At 43.7% G+C, this 20678-nt stretch overlaps 1 protein-coding gene and 1 long non-coding RNA gene across 4 annotated transcripts; one reads left to right on the top strand and one right to left on the bottom strand.

The window, feature by feature from the left end:
• Positions 1–281: 281 nt before the first annotated feature.
• LOC310746616 (uncharacterized protein) lies at positions 282–17177 on the top strand. Of its 2 annotated transcripts, XM_083580561.1 has the most exons (14): positions 282–437; positions 1194–1361; positions 2164–2328; positions 2543–2707; positions 6568–6732; positions 8023–8187; positions 9563–9730; positions 10522–10686; positions 10892–11059; positions 12649–12813; positions 13305–13469; positions 15553–15690; positions 16628–16784; positions 16971–17177. In XM_083580561.1, exons 1-13 carry the CDS (start codon positions 317–319, stop codon positions 16762–16764), a joined length of 2055 nt encoding a protein of 684 aa, XP_083436687.1. In that variant the 5' UTR covers positions 282–316; the 3' UTR covers positions 16765–16784; positions 16971–17177. The 2 variants fall into 2 exon arrangements, with proteins under 2 accessions (XP_083436687.1, XP_083436688.1); XM_083580562.1 differs by lacking the exon at positions 9563–9730 and having other exon boundaries at positions 16628–17177.
• A 113-nt stretch (positions 17178–17290) lies between these two features.
• On the bottom strand, positions 17291–20589 carry LOC310746731. Of its 2 annotated transcripts, XR_014540784.1 has the most exons (4): positions 20231–20589; positions 19120–19231; positions 18014–18143; positions 17291–17623 (listed from the first exon to the last, which is right to left on the bottom strand). It is a non-coding gene; the product is annotated as an uncharacterized lncRNA (long non-coding RNA). The 2 variants fall into 2 exon arrangements; XR_014540783.1 differs by having other exon boundaries at positions 17291–18143.
• Between the last annotated feature and the right edge of the window lie 89 nt (positions 20590–20678).

Raw genomic sequence — 20678 nt, 5'->3', positions numbered from 1 at the left:
GAACAGTATCATGACAGCTATCAAATTCTGACCTGTACATGACTTTGTTTGCAGCTTGCCTTTCACCTTGACAACCCTTTCCCTTTGACAATGCCCACAACTCAATGCCCCAATCTATAGGAAGGTTTCTAACAGCACATCAAATCATAGTTTGATTCCGTGGCAGAAAATTCATGATGCGCACAGTGCAATCCATGCTGGGATACGGGACTACAAGCATCCATAATGATCTTCTCTTTTGGTCTTGTGAACTTTGCCTCCCCATTCCTGCTCAGATGCAGCTGCTGAGCCCAAGGACCTTTGTGCCTTTCCTTTCATGTACAACGGCAAGTTCTATGAGTCCTGCACAACACATGGAATGTCCCAGAAGAAGCCCTGGTGCTCTCTCACAGCAGACTATAATGCGGACCTGCAATGGACATACTGTGAGCCTTCAGGTAGGAAGGATGGGAGGGGCAGGAAGAAGTTTAGTGGTGAGAGATGGGATGCAAGGTAGATTACACAATACAGAGCAAGATGGAGGCAGCTTCCTGTGAATGCTTGTAAGAAGGTGGCACATCCCACAGAATCCTTTTTCCAAAAGTGCAAGCCAAACTGGATGTTTATGGCAGAGTCCCCCTGTGCTCAAACATAGAACTACTTCAATCCTGTAGAAAGGGCACGCCCAATTTCAACAAGAAAAGTGGTGGATAGGTGAGAAATACTGAATTCTCCCAATTTCTGCCATTCACTTCCTTTTTCACATATGAGATGTGAGAGGTGGGGCTCTAATATGGCCATAATATGTAGCCATGAATGTATGGAAATCCAAACAGGCCAATTAGATTGATTTTTATTGCCCTGTCCAAGCATTCCCAGCAATACAAATACTGTCACAGGCAGCTCATATGCCTGGGGTAACCAGTGTGTTGTGCTCACCAAAGTTAATTCGTTTTCCACCCACCCTGCCACACCCCTGAATACCAGGCCACTGTTTAAACAGGATCTTGTTGGGCTTTTGGTCTGATCCAACAGGGCTCCTCTTTATTTTCCTTATGTGAAAAGGGCTGCTTTTATATATCTTGGAATATATTCTGCTTCAGAGAGGGTTGGAAAGTTGAGGTTGATGGTTTCTCTAGCACAAGGATATCTCTGATTAACTCCAATGCCTCCCTGACATACTGTATATTTCTTTTGCATGGTAAAAAAATCAGGCCCTGACGAGGTTGCGGAAAGTCCACCTTGCATCTTCCCATTCATCTTTAAGAGACAGTTTTACTACAGCTGCACCACAGATGGGCGGAGAGATAAAAAGCCATGGTGTGCCACCACAGGCGACTATGATACAGACAAGAAGCTGAAGTTATGTCCGGAAGAGCCAGGTAAGAGAAGCTAAAGGCAGGAGGAAGAAGCAAGCCAAGCAGGGGCCATATCTATTTATTTTATTTTGTAGATTCATAAGTCACATTAAAAACAACAACATGTGCGTAGGGCATGTAGATCAGGTTGTGCTGCTGGCCATATCCCTGAGGCTGTGCCTTTTCTGGACCACCACCTTGTCAGGGATGGAGAATCCCTTTCAGACAGAGTTCCTTGTTACTTTCTGGGCAACCTTCCAGTGGTGAATGAAACCAGAAGCAAAAGTGAGTGGAGCAATGAATGTAAATTTTCTCTATTGTAAGATAGGCTAGTTTTTTCACATGTTCATATACCCTTCTCTATCCTCCATCCAGCCAAGTGAGAGGAATTAACAAAGATGAAGTACATATTCCAGCTTGGTAAAAATACTCAAGGGGTGTGGCTTGGGTGAAAGAGGGTGTGACCTAGGGAAAGTTTCAAGGGTCAGACAGAGAGGTTTGGAGGACCACATCTGGTCCACAGTCTTGCTTATGTATAGCTGCCCCATATCATTTGTGTGGAGCACCTACCTGGGAACAACAACTACAACTCTTTCTAGACATCCATGTGGGTGTTGAGGGGGAAGAACGAGCAGGAGGTATGATATTAGGGGCATGGCCTCACTTTTCATGATACCTGTAGAAGACTACATCATGTGGAGAAAACATGAAAAGGTTTTTAGTATACTAAATTGGCTGATATCATATCCTCTCTCTGTGGCATCAGTTATGATATGGAATGCCCACATATCCTTCCATCCACCTTATTTCTAATTTTAAAACCTAGGTCCATATGTGAAGGTAGAGAGTCCATCTTGCACCTTCCCTTTCATCTACAAGGGCAACTCCTACAGCACATGTACTACAGAGGGCATGAGTGATGGGAAACACTGGTGCGCCACCACCAGCAACTATGACACGGATGAGAAATGGATGTACTGCAATGTCACAGGTAGGAAGAGGACAGCAAAAGTGTTTGGGTTGGTTTAGGAGAAGGGTGTTCCTCTTTGTTGCTTGAGAAGCAACATTCCACATTTTCCTGGATGCTGCTTGCAGCTCTGGGTGTCTGTGGATGTTGTATATTCTCTATCTATAATCTGACACAAGCTATTTTCTTGGGTGCTCCGCAAACATTTGAACCCACTTCTTTTTATATTAACATCCAGGGCCAGATCCAGAGGTAGAGAGTCCAACGTGTGTCTTCCCTTTCATCTACAAGGGCCTATCCTACAGCACGTGCACTTCAGAAGGCATGAGTGATGGGAATCTTTGGTGTGCCACCACAAGCAACTATGATGTGGATAAGAAATGGGTGTACTGCAATGTCACAGGTAGGAAGAGAACAGCAAAAAGTGTTTGTGTTGGTTTAGGAGAAGGGTGTTCTCCTGCAGGTGGGCAGAGTGATGGGAGACTCTGGTGTGCCACCACAAGCAACTATGAAGCTGAAAAGAAATGCCCTAGAGCAACTTTTTTCTCTGCTCATGGATGTAAGAGCCTCAGCTCATCATGGATGACCATCAAACAAATCATTGTCCTGTTCCTTGCTTAGAACAGAGCTGGGTACATCTCAGATTGCATGTATTCCACTCTGGAGTGAAAATGTGCAGGTTGTGTGCTGACAGAAAATCTTCCCTATAAGTAACCTAAGATGATAACTACTTCTGCTTTGAGAGGTCCACAAATCGTTGCCCCAAGTGCTATTTTTCTAGAAAAAGAGGTGCTGGAACTCACCAGGAAGCCCCCCTTTTTTTCTCTTATAATGGCAATGGCACCCACCTAAGAGGGTCTGGAACTGAGTTATGGTGAGTTCCAGCTGGAAAAGCCCTACTTACACCTATCTTCTTTTTACTTTCAAATTCAGGGCCAGACTCAAATGGAGGGGGTCCTTCCTGTGTATTTCCATTCATTTATAATGGCAAGTCCTACAGTGCATGTACCACTGACGGCATGAGTGATGGGAAATGCTGGTGTGCTACCACCACCAACTATGATTTAGATAAGAAGTGGATGTACTGTAATGACACAGGTAAGAAGAGAAGGACATATGTAGACTGCAAATGATACTTTATGACAGTTCCTTCCATTTGCATTGAAATGAATGGAGTGGGATAATGTAAATACAACATAATCTGTGTCATTCATTATATAATTTAGGTAAATTACACAATTTTGCCACAGTAAACAATAACATAATGTAGTTTTTGGTGGAAGATGAACTGAAGCAGAATGGAAACAGTGCTGCATGCAATGAATACGGGGCAGGTTGGAAAATCATACCTTCTTGCGTCCCTAGTGGTACTTAAGAAGCAACATTCCATGTTTTCCTGGATTCTGCTTGCAGCTCTTGGTGTCTGTGGATGTTATATCTTCTCTATCTGTAATCTGACAGAAATTATATTCTTGGGTGTTCCACAAATGTTTAAACCCACTTCTTTTTATGTTAACATCCAGGGCCAGATCCAGAAGTAGAGAGTCCAACATGTGTCTTCCCTTTCATCTACAAGGGCCAATCCTACAGCACATGCACTTCAGAAGGCATGAGTGATGGGAAACTCTGGTGTGGCACCACAAGCAACTATGATGTGGATAAGAAATGGGTGTACTGCAATGTGACAGGTAGAAAGAGAACAGCAAAAGGTGTTTGTGTTGGTTTAGGACAGGCATGGCCAAACTTGGCCCTCCACCTATTTTGAGACTACAACTCCCATCATCCCTCGCTAACAGCACCAATGGTCAGGGATGATGGGAACTGCAGCCCCAAAACAGCTGGAAGGCCAAGTTTGGCCATGCCTGGTCTAGGAGAAGGGTGTTCCTCTATGTCTGATCATGCAAAAGCAAGGAACTGCAGAGGTTTAAGGAAGAGAGCACTCTGGAGACAAAGAATGACAGACGTCATAGAGGTGTATAAAATTAGCCTAAAACTAATGGATGTCCTGTAATGCCACAGGGGGAGAGCAACACAACATAGGAAGCTTCTACCTATATTGAGTAAGACCATTGGAAATACTAGCTCAGTATTTTCTATCACTTGGCAGCAGCTCTGAAGGGTTTCAGGCAGGCAACCTTACTTGCAGTTGCTAGAGGTTCATTCTGGAGCCATCTGCATGCAAAGCAGTTGGCCTACCACTGAGCTATGAGCCTTTTTCCTTTCTGGAGTAGCCAGGTTCTGCTATCACTGGCTATTGGGTGGGCTAGCCCTGGCTGTGTCACGTAGTTTTGGCAATCATTTGCGTTTTTGTGTTCTTTTTGGTGATATAGTTAGGCATTATCATGTGACATTTATGTGACGTTGTAGTTTGATTAGCGCAATGCGTTGCTTTCTTTTCTTTTCTTTTTTGTAATTTCATACAATGTTTTGCTTCATTGTTCATTACATGCATTATAACATTTCCATTCACTTGGAGCTTCCAGATTTGGATGGAAAAGGGACATTATAAATTTATGTCTTGCCAAATGCAAGGTGGTTCTTTTAAATGAGATCCAGAAGTAATACAAAACACAAGTGAGTGAGAAGATTAAAGATTTTATTCTAAACAGCAAGTAATATATACAGTGGTACCTCGGTTTACGAACTTAATCCGTTCTGGAAGTCCATTCTTAAACCAAAGCATTCTTAATCCAAGGCATGCTTTCCCTACTGAGGCCTCCCGCCGCCAGTGCCCTTCCACCATTCGGCTTCTGTTTGGCTTCTGAGGCAAAGTTCACTAACTGGAACACCTACTTCTAGTTTTGCAGAGTTCGTATCCCGAATTGTTTGTTAACAGGGCTGTTCGGAGACCGAGGTACCACTGTACATACCAAGCAAGCACCTCAATCTGACACTTGGAAGCCCTCAAGAAATGGCAAAGTGACTCCCCCAGGTAGCCCTAGTCTGCACGGCCCTGTGGCCATCAGTCCATGCATGAGCTTCTTAGACTCTGCTCAACACCATCTGATTAATAGATAGCTAGGCCGTTAGCCTGTGTGGCTTGCTCGACTGGCTACATGCAGATTATTCATCAGCCACCTCTCCCAATGCCTCATGTTCTCCAAACAATGTCTAACACCAAAGAAGGTGAAGGTACCCAACACTATCACTTCCTTCCACAGATTAGGGCATTAAAGGCTGTTGTGTGGCAAGGCCCCCAGACTAGCCCCTTGTTAAAATAAATTCACACAGACACAGAATATTTAGTTTAAGGTTACTGGCAAAATTTTAGGCCACAACTTTATTGAATTACAGAAATGTGAGCGGTATTGGCATAGACTATATCGGACTCCTGCCTGCTTTGCAGGTAGTCAATAAGGGTAAACCACCCCAATAGGAAGCCACATCGGGGGAACCCGCCTATAGCTTTCCTCGGTGTTCCCAGAGGCCTGGCATGGCCCTAGCCCCTCAAGCGGACTTCGGACAGGAACCAGGCCCTGGCTTCCTTTAATGGAATACCCTTGGTCAATGGAGAGGCAGGTGATGGCTGACCTCCCCCCCCACAATTCAATGAGCCAATGCCTAACCGCCAAACCTTACAAAGTTGTGATGATTGCTAAAACCAACTGGCTCATGCCAATTTGCCAAATGGAAAAATTCCTACCTGTCCCCTGTCCCCTGTCCCAAGACAGGCGACCAACCAACATCCAAAGCAAGGCCAGAGAACACATAAATTACAGGGTGGGTGTGCGGGTGTTTGGCAGTGAGAACCAGGTGCATAGCCACGTCGCGCTGCCACTTTTAAACTCCTCACAATCCCCCTGCTCAAAAATGATTGGCCAATAGGTCTGGGGTGATTGTGATGCCACCCTGGCATGAAAGCATTACTCCGCCCATGCCAGGGTGGGGGAGGAACCGGGCTGGGGGCCTGCCCACAACCAAGATGATCCCACTTCTCAGCCATCAAAGAGCTAACAAGAGATAAGAAGGGGAAGGAACGGAGGCAGGAAAGGCAACCATGTTAGATCACTAACTCCTCGATACAATTTATTTTCTGGATAGATTGCCCATACAATGTGAGAACTGCATAATAAACTGCTTCTCCTCCATGTCTACCCAAGTCTTCTTCAACTTCCTATCATCCCTGACCATTGGCAAAGCTGATTGGTAAAATGAGATAGAATTAGCAAGGCTTGGAGAACAAGCAAATAGAATAATAAAGGTATGTGCGAAAGTGTTCCATTCTTTAAGAACATTTCTTCCTTCTATTTGTTCAAAAACCAGGGCCTGATGAGAGTGTGGAAAGCCCGCCTTGTGTCTTCCCATTCATCTACAATGGCAAGTTTTACCTCAGCTGCACTGCAGATGGGCGGAGTGATGGGAATCTCTGGTGTGCCACCACAAGCAACTATGAAGCTGACAAGAAATGGAAGTTCTGCCAGGACTCAGGTAAGCTCAGAGAAAACAGAGGAAGTGGAGGTTAATCATTCCCATTGGCACCAGATGGTCAAACTGGTGTGGGCCAAGATACTTCCTCAGTTCCTCAGGAGTTCTGAACCCATAGGTTTCCTCTTGTTTAGTGAAATGCTAGGATTTCATTAAAATTACAGTGTTTTAAAGGAAGCAATAGCATGACAGCACACAAGCTGTTCAGTGGACGATAGTCTCACTAGATAGGCTACATCTAACTTCAGAATATAATCTTTATCCTTGCTAGCTGGAAGAGTACCAGCTTTTCAGTCCCAATCCTACCTGCTCTACCCTCCTTTAATTTTTTTTAACCCAATGTATTTTGTCAGTGAGCCGATTCATTTTTATTTTCTTTCTATCTACAAATAATCCAGAGGTTACTGAATGGAGATAACACTTTATGTTTCTTACAGGAACTGGGCAGTTGTCTGGGTTAGGGCATATCTGAATCCCACCCTATAATGAGAGGAGCGTAAAGAGCTTTGGGAATGCAGCACAGCACATCTGAGGATAATATGGTGGTGGGCAAGGATTTATAACATTTCTTACCTTCCCCTTCACCATAAGGTCGTGGGGCAGGTTGCAACAATACAATCATGCAATGATAAAAAGACATAAAGCAAGTTTATACATGAATAATAACAAGAAAAGCAGCACAATATAGGCTAATTTGGGAGGAGTTGCCATCAGAGGTAAGGGTCAGGACCTTCATAGTGGTAACACACTGGGGTAACACACTCACTATGGAATGTTTTTAATAGGGAGTTTCACTTAACACCTACTTTAATGTTATTTCAGCCCCATCTGTTTTCATTTTTTTTAAAAAAACCCTCTCAGTGTTTTCCTAGCCCCCTCCTATGATAGGGCCTAGAGACACTTTTTTCTCTGCTCATGGATGTAAGAGCCTCAGCTCATCATGGATGACCATCAAACAAATCATTGTCCTGTTCCTTGCTTAGAACAGAGGCGAGTACATCTCAGATTGTAGGTATTCCACTCTGGAGTGAAAACGTGTATGTTGTGTGCTGACAGAAAATCTTCCCTATAAGTAACCTAAGATGATAACTACTTCTGCTTTGAGAGGTCCATAAATCCTTGCCCCAAGTGCTATTTTTCTAGAAAATGAGGTGCTGGAACTCACCCGGAAGCCCCCCTTGTTATCTTATAATGGAAATGGCACCCTCCTGAGAGGTGCTGTAACTGAGTTCCATTGAGTTCCAGCTGGAAAAGCCCTGCTTACACCCATCTTCTTTTTCCTTTCAAATTCAGGGCCAGACTCAGATGGAGAGGGTCCTTCCTGTGTATTTCCATTCATTTACAATGGCAAGCCCTATAGTGCATGTACTACTGACGGCATGAGCAATGGGAAATGCTGGTGTGCTACCACCAGCAACTATGATTTAGATAAGAAGTGGATGTACTGTAATGACACAGGTAAGAGGAGAAGGACATATATAGTTTGTGTTCATTTAGGACAGGGGTGGGGAATTCTTCCATTCAAAGGGCAGCTGACCCTTCTATTTCACACTTGATAATTTCTCCATGGATTTTTGAACATCGAGAGAAATTATAGGAGTGGGGGGAGGCATTCAGAACATATTGTACAGACACTGTTGCAGTTATATTGGTTGTCTATTTCTTTTGGGAATTTGTTTTTTTAAATTGTGGCATTGATCTTTAAAGCCCCTAAATAATTTCAACCAGATTATTTGAAGGACCACCGGTGCTCATAGGAACCTTCCCAGTTCTTAAGATAAGCCTCAAGGAGCTTGCTCAAAGGCTCGCTGTCAAGGCCCATTAGGCTGGTAGGCACTAGAAACAGGGGCTTAATCATTGATGACCCCGTAATTTCTTTTAATTGTTCTGAAGGGGATACTTACGGCCCCATCTTTGTTAACTTTCAAACGGATCTGTAAACCTTTTCATTTCTATCTGAATTACACTAACGCCCTTAAACAGCTATTGAAGTGTTCTGTTTTGTAATTTGCATTGTATTGTATGGATTTTAAAAATAACTCATATGTGGTACACGCGGTGGGTGTTGCTTTCCTGGCTATGGCAGTGCTATCGCTTGCTGGGAGTGGGGTGGGGTGGAGCAGCATGGTAGCAAGGTCACTGGTTTGGCAAGGGCCAGGAGTGTCAGCTTGGCCCTGCAACTGTGGGTACCTGAGGCCATGGGTTGCCATGCAGCTTGCATGGCCCTGTCATCGAAATTTGTGGGTGCCCAGCCCCTTCATGGGTAATTTTGTGGGTGCTTGTGCACCCAGGGCCCCAGGGAGCTGGTACCTATGGCAAGGGTAGTGGACCCTACTGTATGTGTGTCTGCATTGGCTTCTGCTAACCCAATGCTTTCTACACCCTCACTGCTGTGCTGCCCTATCTCATCCTGGTTCTGGCAAGTGGACAGGAGCAGTACCCCACCAGAAAGACACCATCACTAGACAGACAGACAGACTTTCTGTCCTTCATTTGAGCTTTAAAATACAGTGGTACCTTGGGTTAAGTACTTAATTCGTTGTGGAGGTCTGTTCTTAACCTGAAACTGTTCTTAACCTGAAGCACCACTTTAGCTAATGGGGCCTCCTGCTGTCGTCACGCCACCGGAGCACGATTTCTGTTCTCCTGAACAGAAGCAAAGTTCTTAACCTGAGGTACTATTTCTGGGTTAGCGGAGTGTGTAACCTGTAGCGGATGTAACCCGAGGTACCACTGTATATAGGACTTGTATCTCAGAACAAGAAAATAAGTTAAGACGTCTAAGAGAACATTTCTAACTTTAAGAACACATCATCTATTTGTTTAATGACAGGACCTGACAAGAGTTTGGAAAGTCCACCTTGCACCTTTCCATTCATCTTTGAGGGGAAATTGTATGTCCACTGCACTGCAAGTGGGCGGAATGATGGGAGGTTGTGGTGTTCCACCACCAGCAACTATGATGTCGACAAGAAATGGAAGTTCTGTGAGGAGGACTCAGGTAAGGGCCTGAGGAAGTCAAAAGCTTGGAGACGAAAACAGAGACAAACATCCAGCAGTGACATTCAGAGGGGCACAGAATGAATGCAGATTAGAGATTGCCATTGTTAAAAGGTGGTTAAATATGTTGGCAACTCTTGGGACAAATTGTTATGTTTGTATGTCATCACAATGGGCTCCAGGTCTTCCACCCTGATCCCACTGCCTTCCTCTAATGAGTTCCTGTCACCAGGTGCCAAAGCAGTAACGGGAGTAAGGGAAGGAGATAAATATTTGGGCAACACTTAGGGATGTCAAAGAATTTCAGTAAAAATGGAAATGGGAGTGGAAATCACCAATGTTCTTTTATTCATCCCGTGAAAAAAAATCCAGTGAATAAAATCAGTATTTGCTATTTTTTCTGTTTTGAGACTGCAAATGATACTTTATGATAGTTCCCTCCATTTGCATTGAAATGAATAGAGTGGGATAACATAATGACAACATAATCAGCGTCATTAATTATAAAACTTACGTAAATTACACAATTTTGTCACATTGAACAATAACATAATGTAGTTTTTGGTGGAAGATGAACTGAAGCAGAATGGAAACAGTGCTGCATGCAATGAATAATACCTTCTTGCGTCCCTAGTGGTACATAAGAAGCAACATTTCACTTTTTCCTGGATTCTGCTTGCAGCTCTTGGTGTCTGTGGATGTTGTATCTTCTCTATCTGTAATCTGACACAAGATATTTTCTTGGGTGCTCCACAAACGTTTGAACCCACTTCTTTTTATATTAACATCCAGGGCCAGATCCAGAGGTAGAGAGTCCAACGTGTGTCTTCCCTTTCATCTACAAGGGCCAATCCTACAGCACATGCACTTCAGAAGGCATGAGTGATGGGAAACTCTGGTGCGCCACCACCAGCAACCATGATGTGGATAAGAAATGGGTGTACTGCAATGTCACAGGTAGGAAGAGAACAGCAAAAGGTGTTTGTGTTGGTTTAGGAGAAGGGTGTTCCTCTTTGTCAGATCAAGCAAAAGCAAGCAGCACTGGAGGATTAAAAAGGAGAGTACTCTGCAGACAAAGAAGGACAGACATCATAGAAGTGTATATAATTAGCTTAAAACTACAACATTCTTCTCTCCCCCCCCCACTTCCTTCTTGAAACAGGACCAGATATAAGCAAGGAAGCTCCCAAATGTGCCTTTCCATTCATCTTTGAGGGCAAGTTGTATATGAATTGCACTGCAAGTGGGCGGAATGATGGGAAGCTGTGGTGTTCCACCACCAGCAACTATGATGTTGACAAGAAATGGATGTTCTGTGAGGAGGACTCAGGTAAGGGCCTGAGGAGTCTAAAGCTAGGAAAAGAAAATAGAGACCAGCTTCCAGCAGGGAGATTCAGAGGGGCACAGAATGAATGCAGATTAGTGATTTCTATTTCACATGTTCACATACCCTTTTCTATCCTTTAGCCAGCCAAGTGAGAAGCATTATCAGAGTTCAAGTACACATTCTAGCTTGGTAAAAATACTCAAGGAGTATGGCTTGGGTGAAAGAAGGTGTGACCTGGGGAAAGTTTCAAGGATCAGACAGGGAGGTTTGAAGAACCACATCTGGTCCACAGTCTTGCTTATGTATAGCTGCCCCATACAATTTGTGTGGAGCAGCTACTTGGGAACAACAACTACAATTCTTTCTAGACATACATATTTAACATGTGGGTGTTGAGGGGGAAGAACGAGCAAGAGGTATGATATTGGGGCCATGGCCTCACTTTACATTATACCTGTAGGAAACTACATCATGTGGAGAAAACATGAAGAGGGCTTTAGTTTACAAAAAATCAAAAAATCAAAAACACAAAAACTGAACTGCACTGATCTGATACAAAAAATGAGTGACTCCATTGTTAAAAGACAGCCATATATGTGTGTCTAGTTGTTCCCTCAGCATGCCATATTTATTCAGAGACCTCAACTTCTGAATTGTGGGGATTCTCTATCTACTAAAGCACTTCTAATACTTGCTTAGTTATTTTGCATATTTCTCGTATGGCTCTTGTCCAGAATAGTTGGATTTTGGGGCATTCCTACCACACATGGAGGTATGTGCCTGTGGAGGTGCATCTTCTCCAGCATTGTGGTGAGGTTCCTGGGTGTATTTGTGCTAGTTTCCTTGGTGTTTGGTACCACCTGTAAGTGAGTTTCAGAGCGAGTTTTTTCCTTTTCGTTGATAGGGATTAAAAGGGAGGTTTAAACCACATTCTGGTCCACTGAGTGGGGTTTATATAATGTATGTTGTCCTCCCATTGTTTTTTGATTACGTCTAGGGGGATTGTGGGATTTTGGAGTAGTATTTTGTATATTGCGGATACTATCCATTTGCCATGTCCCTTTGTTGTTAGGAGGAGGTTTTCGAAGGTCGTCAGGGGCCTAGTTTGCTGACATAATACCCCACACATACATTAAGTAAAATAGAAACATTGCCACCCGACTCTACCCCCACTCACCCTGGCCCCCTCCACCTCTTCCCCCTTTTTCTTCCTAATGTAACACTAATGTCTCAACAAATGAAACTGATCCGTAGAAAATGTAACTTGAAAAAGAGACATTGCACATACTTTTGTAAACCAAGAATTCTTTAATAAAAAATATGTTAAAAATAAAATATCTCGTAAAGCACTGTTATCTAGCAAAAAATAGTCATGGGAGAATTAAATATAAATAAATATAATTAAATTAAATTAAATATTAGGGGACCAAAATAGTTTTTGGGGCCCTAATATGCAGCAAAATTTAGCTTCTTGGGTGTTGTATATGGGCATATGGATTGGCTGATATCATATCCTCTCTCTGTGGCATCAGTTATGATATGGATTGCCCACATATCTCTCCATCTACCTTATTTCTAATTTTAAAATCTAGGTCCAGATCTGAAGGTAGAGAGTCCATCTTGCACCTTCCCTTTCATCTACAAGGGCAACTCCTACAGCACATGTACTACAGAGGGCATGAGTGATGGGAAACACTGGTGCGCCACCACCAGCAACTATGACACAGATGAGAAATGGATGTACTGCAATGTCACAGGTAGGAAGAGGACAGCAAAAGTGTGTGGGTTGGTTTAGGAGAAGGGTGTTCCTCTTTGTCAGATCAAGAAAAAGCAAGCAGCACTGGAGGATTAAAGAGGAGAGTACTCTGCAGACAAAGGAAGACAGCAGGGCCGTCTTTAGCATATGTGCTGCCGGGGTGCAAAGATCCACCCAGCGCCCCCAAATTTAGTTTAGGGGGAGTGAACTCAACAATGCAGTGGAAAAAACTGCTTTTGTTTCCTGACTCATCGGGAATATTTGACGCTATGGAGTAACAGAGCGATGGTGGAGGCGGGAGGGGACTTACACTCTGTTTCTTTTCACTGCTGCTGATCGCAAGGGACTGGTTGGCGCCCCCCAGAATTCGGCGCCTGGGTGCCCCGCACCTCTTGCACCCCCAGGTAAAGTTGGCCCTGGAGGACAGGCATCATAAACATGTATATAATTAGCTGAAAATTAGCCTCTCCCCACCCTTCCTCCTTGAAACAGGACCAGATATAAGCAAGGAACCTCCCAAATGCATCTTTCCATTCCTATTTGATGGCAAGAATTACAGCAGCTGCACAGAAGATGGACGGACTGATGGGAAGCTGTGGTGTGCCACCACTGCCAACTATGATGCAGATAAGAAATCAATGTTTTGCACCATCACAGGTAAGAGACAGGCAGAGAGAAAAGTGGAGAGACATACCTTTTCTCTGAGGCTCATTCTTTACTGCAATTAAAATGGAAATTCATGCCCCCTTTTCTCTTGGGATGCTATTGCTGATGAGTCATCAAAGTCTACAGCTTTCCAAAGGAGAGCATCAACATTTATCTGTTAGCAGATAAGCTCATTAATGATACTTGATCTGCTTATATCACATCTAGATGAGGGACATAATCCCAATGTATCTGGTGACCACACTCATCTTTGATCACATTATTTTCACATTTTGACTATGAGGTTTTCATTGTTTGTGTGTGCTGGAGGTTTAAATGTGTGATAGGGCAATATAAGTGCCAACTCTACCCTATCACCCATTTTCTTCACCAAAGGTGCATGTGCAAAAATCACTTTGTGGTGACCTTACTGCAACAAAATATAACGAGCAAACTGGGCCGCATACATTTATACATGTGGCAAATTGCTCACCACTATATCTTCCGTTTATACAAGAAGAATATTCCTTGTTCTACCTTGTATCCATAATTATGAATGGCCCTCTAAAGTAGAACATCTGCTGCAAATATTCCCCCCTTCTGTGTTAAGGAAGGGTTGGGATTAGCGAGTGCTTCCTCATTTGGCTTGCTCAGTACCTTATTATGACACTGTCATTAAAAAAACCATTTATGTCCATGTAATACTGAAGAGCGACTACTCTGTATAGGGCAGCAAAGCCTGTGAAAGTAAAATACATGCATGAGAAAGAAGAAATTTTGTGGCTGTGAAGAAAGGCAGGGTGGCAGGAATCTAGCTATTTCCTCCTATGGCAGTGTTCTTCGACTTTGGGTCCCAATATGTTGTTAGGAGAGGGACGCGGGTGGCCCTGTGGGTTAAAGCCTCAGTGCCTAGGACTTGCCGATCATCAGGTCGGCGGTTCGAATCCCCGTGGCGGGGTGCGCTCCCGTTGCTCGGTCCCAGCGCCTGCCAACCTAGCAGTTCGAAAGCACCCCCGGGTGCAAGTAGATAAATAGGGACCGCTTACTAGCGGGAAGGTAAACGGCGTTTCCGTGTGCTGCGCTGGCTCGTCAGATGCAGCTTGTCACACTGGCCATGTGACCCGGAAGTGTCTGCGGACAGCGCTGGCTCCCGGCCTATAGAGTGAGATGAGCGCACAACTCTAGAGGCAAGACTGGCCCGTACGGGCAGGGGGACCTTTACCTTTACCTTTTTATGTTGTTAGGACTACAATACCCATCATCCAGAGCCAGCTTGGCCAAATATTCAGGGATAATGGGAGTTGTAGTCCAACAACATCTGGAGAGCCACTATTAAAGGCATCAACAAAGAGGGAGTTTTAGTTCAAGGTTAAGCCTTTTAAAAGGCAAGCATTAACAGGAACACAACCAGTTATTCTAAGGATCACTGGAGAAGAAAACAGTGATATTTGCCATGCGAATGCCATTGTTCTCTTGATTTATGCTGCCATCTGTTGGTGACTTAATATTGCTTCTGGTTTAAAATTAGTTTAATTGTTATGGTGTCACCAAGGAATGACAGGAGCTCTAGTTTCTAAGAGGCACCAGACACTTTCCGGCAATGGCTGTGATTCCAGAACCCCAAAAAGGACCAACCTGGAATTTCTGCAGTTAGGAAAGTAATGGGGAAATACAGTGAAAAGTGTGAATCAGGATGAATGCTCATTGTTGTATAACCTTTCCACAAACAAATAATAAAGCCCAGCTCTAAGTTAGCCTTTGCATAAACTTCGTAGAAGCAAATCAAGATGAACGCTTGTCTAACCTCTCTGTGAACAATTTGGAATGAATCTTCAATAAAGACCAGCCATAGTCTAATGTCTGTGTAAGCTTTCTTTAATCAAATCTGGATAAATGCTCAGGAAACAGGTCACCTGGAAGCAACCTAAGAGAGGGAATTCTGCAAGGAATTAAGAAAACTCAACAAAACATGTTCCCATAATTGCAGTTCCCAGGATTCCTGGAGGGCATGGTGCTTGTTTAAAGTAATTTGCAGTCTGAGATGCAGTTGTGGTCTTACTACAACTCTCTTCCCCACCCCTTCTTTTCTATTCAGAAACAGGCTGTGTCTTCCCTTTTATCTATAAGGGGAAACCTTATGAAAGCTGCACCACCCTGGATAAACATGAAGGAAAAGCTTGGTGTGCCACCACTCCAGACTACCAAACTGGCTTGAAATGGAGATTTTGCAACCGTGAGCAGATTGGGAGGGCAAATAAAAGGCCAAGGGTGGGGTGGGGGTTATTTATGTTTCTATTTGTAGGTCAGACTAAAGACCAGGTCGAAGTGTGGGTGCATGGAGCCTATGAGTTGAGACCATACAAAATCTTTACTGCTTACTTGGCATGGAAGTTAAGGCATTTGTCATGCCTTACAATTTCCTGGTGGTTTTGGAGCACAAGATTGTGCCTTAACTTTCATCTGAAACACAAGGGGTTTTTAAATCACTGAATAATGTTATCATAGGTAGAAATTATGGGAAATGGTAGACTAAAAGTGTGAAACTTAAGTAGGGATGACAAAAATATACTAGTGAAAATAAAATAACCAATCTGTTATCTTAAGAGAAAGATACACTTTTCAAAATTGTGTATACAGTTGTACCTTGGAAGCCAAACACCTTGGCACTCGTACATTTTGTCTCCCGAATGCCACAAACCTGGAAGTGTGTGTTCCGGTTTGCGAACGTTCTTTGGAAGCCGAATGTCCGGCACGGCTTCAGAATCAATGGCTTGATTTTCAATGGCATGCCTTGGTTTCCAAACAAGGTAGAACTGTACAGTGGTATCTTGGGTTACATACACTTCAGGTTACATACGCTTCAGGTTACAGACTCCGCTAACCCAGAAATAGTGCTTCAGGTTAAGAACTTTGCTTCAGGATGAGAACAGAAATCGTGCTCCAGTGGTGCGGCAGCAGCAGGAGGCCCCATTAGCTAAAGTGGTGCTTCAGGTTAAGAACAGTTTCAGGTTAAGTACGGACCTCTGGAATGAATTAAGTACTTAACCCACGGTACCACTATATTAGGAGAAATTTGCACTTAAACAGTGAGAGTAACCAAAATTGATAGACTTGCCCATCCCTCAGGTTAACCTCTTTAATCCGCTTTTTCTTTCTTTCTTTCCATTCAGAATTGGACTGTGTCTTCCCCTTCATCTTTCGTGGCAAGTCATACGACAGCTGCACCAAAACAGGACGCTCAGATAAAAGGAGTTGGTGTTCCCTCACTAGCAATGCTGACACTGACAACAGATGGATTCTGTGCTGATTCAAGGAGAGGAAGTTCAGGTGGGGATGGATCACAGTGGAACTGAGGGATGCTTCCAGACAAGCAGAGATGAAGAAATTGGTAGTAAAGTCTAGTAGCAGACATGTCATGTGGGGTGGCTGGTTCATGTGTTTTGTCTCATATGGAGGACAAGGCAAAGAGATTTTATCTTAACCCACATGCTGAGACTCTTCCTATATATTTAGCTCTCTTTTCAGTTTGTGTCCAAAGGAGCTGACTAACCAACTACCTGGTCTTGCTGAGATGTTTGTAGTTTCAGTTTGGATGTTCCTGACTCTGAACGATGAGGAGGTCAACGAAAGAGAAGACCAACAAATGAACCAAGTCCAGCTGTCTTTTTCCTACTTTGATGAGTTTTGTAGCTGGGAATAAAAAATCTCTCAGACTTCCAATCTGTATGCCTTCTCCTTCTAACCCCCCCCCACTTTGATCTTTCTGAAAATCTTCCTGTCCAAGGTGTTTCTTAGCAGCTGTGGTGTGCAACAACTCTAGTGCAGAAGAAAGCAGGCTTGAAGCTTGCATATTCTACTAAAAATTAGTGATCCACCAACTGGAGTCAGATGCAAAAGTCATACACTTACTTAGAATTAAAGAGCATGGTGCTTCTGAGCTACTGCTCAGAGCTGAGCTGGGCTCAGTCTTTTCACTCAAAATCTGCTTTCCCAGCATTCTTCATTTCAACAGTCGAAGGAGCAAGGTGAGGAGCCATTTCATTGTCCCTATTGTTAAAACAACTCTGAGAGCCACATATCCTTGCTGATCTACTGCATATCAACCAGACACCTGTCATTAGATCTGCTCATCCTGACCCACTTGTCATTGCTGCCTTGCACTTACCCTGTATAAAGCAGAGACAAAGGATTGAGTTCTCACATGCATGCTCCTTACTTAAGGACCACCACAACCAGTTATGGACTTTAGATTCATAATTCTGATAAAGGAGTTGGCATGGGAATCTATTGTTGTTTGGTATTAAACCATTGCTGGCTTAGAGATGAACTACTTCTGAATACTGGACTGGAAATAGTTGGCTAGAATATCATTTTCAATGTGGCACCTATTACACGTGCATTTGCTCAGTGCAAAGGAACAGCTGACACTCTCCTTTGTTCTCAGCAGTGATTGCTAGGAAGGAACAGAAGTAGCTTTCTAAGTTGATGATGTGAAGCACACTTAAGATAGAAACACTTGAGGAATTCAGCTTATTTGAATTCCTATGCAAAATTACCTTTTCTCCAAGTATTGGGAAGCTTTAGGAGCAATGCTACCAAGTTTTCCATTCGGTGGGAGACCACTGGGATTGTGAATTCAGCTGCTTCTTCGGAAGTGAGGTTGAAAGATATTCAGGGGTACAAGAACTGGGGGGATAGCGTGAAAAAAAGTTACCATCACCAGCCTGGCATCAGTTCTGGGTGAAATGTAACCTTGTATCTCCACCAACAATGAATTTCCTAAGGAGCTATTTAACACACCTTCTGTGACCTCATAAATGATTGGAGTCAGCCAATCAGGAATCAGTGGGTATAAGCACAGTGTGACATGTTATGATGTCATAATCCAACAGCCAGTGTATTGGCATAACTGTAGACAGAGTAGGAAAGGCAGTTCCCTTTAACAATTTAACCTGTTTGTCTTGATTGGAACACATATGTAGCCAGTCTCAGGGGTGTAGTGTGGGAGATGCCAGAGAGGCCACGGTCCCTGGCACACAATTTTTGAGGGGGCATGAACCAGGTGCCCCCCGTGTAGGCACCCCCAGTGCAGAACAGCTCAGTGCTTCTTACTGCCTGCCAAGGGCTGCATTAACTGGCTGGGCTCCCCCTGCACGGGAGGGCAGGCAGCTCATCACAGCCCCACTTTGCTCTAGTGGGGGTGGGGTTGCTCTGGCAGCCTTGGCATTGTGGGCTCGGCTGGCACACTCTGCCTGGCAGGTGCGCGTGCCCCAACTGCTAGCAATCAATGCTATGCCACTGGCCAGTCTATATGAAGGTAGTAGAAGTCACCCACTATTACAACATTTCAAATGCTTCCTTGATTTCATTCTTTAAAATAATAGCACCTGGTTTTCAGCAGCTTACTGCCTCTGATAGTGGAGGCAGAACACTGCCATCATGCCTAGTAGCTACTGAGAGACAAATTCATGAAGGATAAGGCTATCTTATAAATCCATTCAAGTTGCTGGCCATCACTACATCTCATGCGAGTGAATCGAATTATTTGATTATATGCTATGTGAATGAATGCTTCATTTTTTTGTGTCCTGACTCTTCCAACATTCAGCTTCAGCACATGTTCCTGTGTTCTGATATTATAGAAAGATACACACTTTCTCACCTTTCTCTACTACTTCTGAGCAGACACGCTTAGGGTTTTTCTGACATGGAACCATTTCTTCACAACTTGCATAACCGGACTTTTATATTCCCATGACACCAGTTGACAGATCCTTGGAGAATGATGAAAAATTGAAAATCCTCCAGGAACTGGTCAGTGCCAGATCCCATCACTTCTGGCATTTACCACATCCTGGTAAACATTCAGTTATCACCTGGCACAGCAATTCAAAGTTCAGTTATGAAAGAGAACTAGTTACATAATTATGTGATCTGTGGGAGGGGGCATTGGGGAAGAAGGCCCATTTCTACAAAAAGTTGGGAAAGAGCCTCTTTTGTAGGAATCTTACCATGCCTCAAATATGCACAAGGGAGAAATTAATCCACTTTGAATTTTAAATCGAAATTACCTAGTATGCACTCTCTGGGGTAGGGTGCTTTTCTAATGGTTCTAATACATTTTATCCTGCACTGTAAATAGCAGGTTGTGGCAGGGTGGATTCAGATTGGTATAATGGTTTTGGTAGAAAGGATTAATAGAACTTTCCCTATTTAGAGTTTTGGATGGTGTGAGAGATCCAGTCACAGACCTCTGGGTTTCACCAGTGGTTTGGTTTATAATAGGGTCCCCAAATGCACACTGGTACATTATGGTCTTTACTGATCTTCTAAAAAAACAATAAAGAGTTGGGCTGCCAAATTTCCATAGTGAGGGCACCACACCTTAACCCTCACCCAGGCCCTGTACCAGCCACTCCCCATGCCATCCATTGGTTGAGTGCAGTGGGGCAGCCTGTCAAACACACAAAGTCTGGCCCCATGAGGTGAAACCTTATGTTTTCAGAGTTCCAACTCTTGGGATGAGCCTATATACATTCGGACTGCAGATACAACCTCTAATACATGGACAGTGGTGTGGGGAGGGTGGTGTGAGTCACAATAGGAGGGATGGGGCGAGTGAGCCAGGTCCTCCTGCTCCTCTCAGTCATGAAATTATCACTGCTTGTTTTGGGTCACCTGTATAAGTCTTGTTATCACAACTTTTTCTGCATTAGTGAACAAAGACACCCTATCTTCCATAGAATTATCTACAAAAGTTACTGGTCGATTACCTTCTAAAAGTGGCTTTTGTTCTGTTTGACAGCAGTGATAAACCCTGTTCCAAGAGCTTCTTTGTAGGTAGTTAGGCCATGTTCCTTCTGAGAATTTAACTCTTCCCTCCTATGTATGCACTGACTCCCAAAAAGTGAGATAAAGCAGGTATCTTAGCAGTTAGGAAAACCTCCCATTTGCTCTCCAGTCCCACTGTACCTTAGTGCAGTTGAGTTATTTTTAATCTGAGGCAGAAATATCCTACAAACCTCTCTCCCTGTCTCTGGTTGTGAAAATACAACAGTAATAAAATTAAATAGGTAACAATTTGTTGCCCTTTCATAAACCTTAAAATCAGCTGCCTGAGGCAGGCACCTCACTAATGATAGGGCTGGCCCTGGGTGTTCTTTAGGGTCTGGATATAGCACCCAATAAAACATACCATTCCCATAGGCTGGACAAACAATG

Source organism: Podarcis filfolensis (assembly GCF_964270895.1).
Source record: "Podarcis filfolensis genome assembly, chromosome: 13".
Lineage (NCBI taxonomy): Eukaryota > Metazoa > Chordata > Lepidosauria > Squamata > Lacertidae > Podarcis > Podarcis filfolensis.
This window is presented reverse-complemented; position numbering and strand designations above follow the sequence as displayed.

What these genes read in the sequence shown, in the direction of transcription:
- LOC310746616 (XM_083580561.1), top strand. Translation starts at nt 317, where the DNA reads ATGTACAACGGCAAGTTCTATGAGTCCTGCACAACACATGGAATGTCC. An exon ending in GATGTACTGTAATGACACAG is followed by an intron (nt 8,188 to 9,562) that starts GTAAGAGGAGAA and finishes GTTTAATGACAG; the next exon opens with GACCTGACAAGAGTTTGGAA. An exon ending in AATGTTTTGCACCATCACAG is followed by an intron (nt 13,470 to 15,552) that starts GTAAGAGACAGG and finishes TTTTCTATTCAG; the next exon opens with AAACAGGCTGTGTCTTCCCT.